Source organism: Charadrius vociferus, unplaced genomic scaffold (genome assembly GCF_000708025.1).
Source record: "Charadrius vociferus isolate BGI_N301 unplaced genomic scaffold, ASM70802v2 scaffold411, whole genome shotgun sequence".
Lineage (NCBI taxonomy): Eukaryota > Metazoa > Chordata > Aves > Charadriiformes > Charadriidae > Charadrius > Charadrius vociferus.
The window spans coordinates 3,688,391-3,688,817 of record NW_009646935.1 but is presented as its reverse complement, the minus strand read 5'-3'; the positions used below and the strand labels follow the sequence as shown (position 1 = coordinate 3,688,817).

Below are 427 nucleotides of genomic sequence, written 5' to 3'. Positions count from 1 at the left end.
GGCCAGAGCCGGGAGGTGGAGGGAAGGGGCCGTTCCCCTCCGGCTCAGTGCCTGTCAGGCTGCAGCTGGGTACTGTGTGCCGTCCGAGAAGGGTGCTGATAAACCAAAGCGATAAACTGCTGCCCGAGGAGGGCACTGAGTGAGGAGCGGGCCGGGTTGCCTCAGACCTGGGTTGGCCATGTCCGGGTGTGACAGTGCTTGGAGCCACACCACCTCCTCCTCTTAACCTATACAACTCTTCAAACCACGTTTTTCTTGATATCTTTTAGTTTTCCTAAAGGTGCGTTCTTCTCGTCTCATGCGTTGTTACCTAGTTTGTTTTTTCTGTTTGTGAAGATGTCTTTTTGTTTGTCACCATCACTTCTGTCCTTCTCTTAAACAAGTCTGCAGCAGACCAAAGACTCAAATTCTCTCACAAGTTCAGAAC

At 51.5% G+C, this 427-nt stretch overlaps 1 protein-coding gene across 1 annotated transcript in view; it reads right to left on the bottom strand.

Moving 5' to 3' along the window:
• Nucleotides 1–180, bottom strand: part of TTL (tubulin tyrosine ligase) — a 13,976-nt gene extending 13,796 nt beyond the window's left edge. Inside the window, exon 1 of the mRNA XM_009894863.1 lies at nt 168–180. Within this exon, the coding sequence (XP_009893165.1) occupies nt 168–180 (13 nt within the window). The remainder of the gene's footprint in view (nt 1–167) is intronic.
• Nucleotides 181–427: the final 247 nt, after the last annotated feature.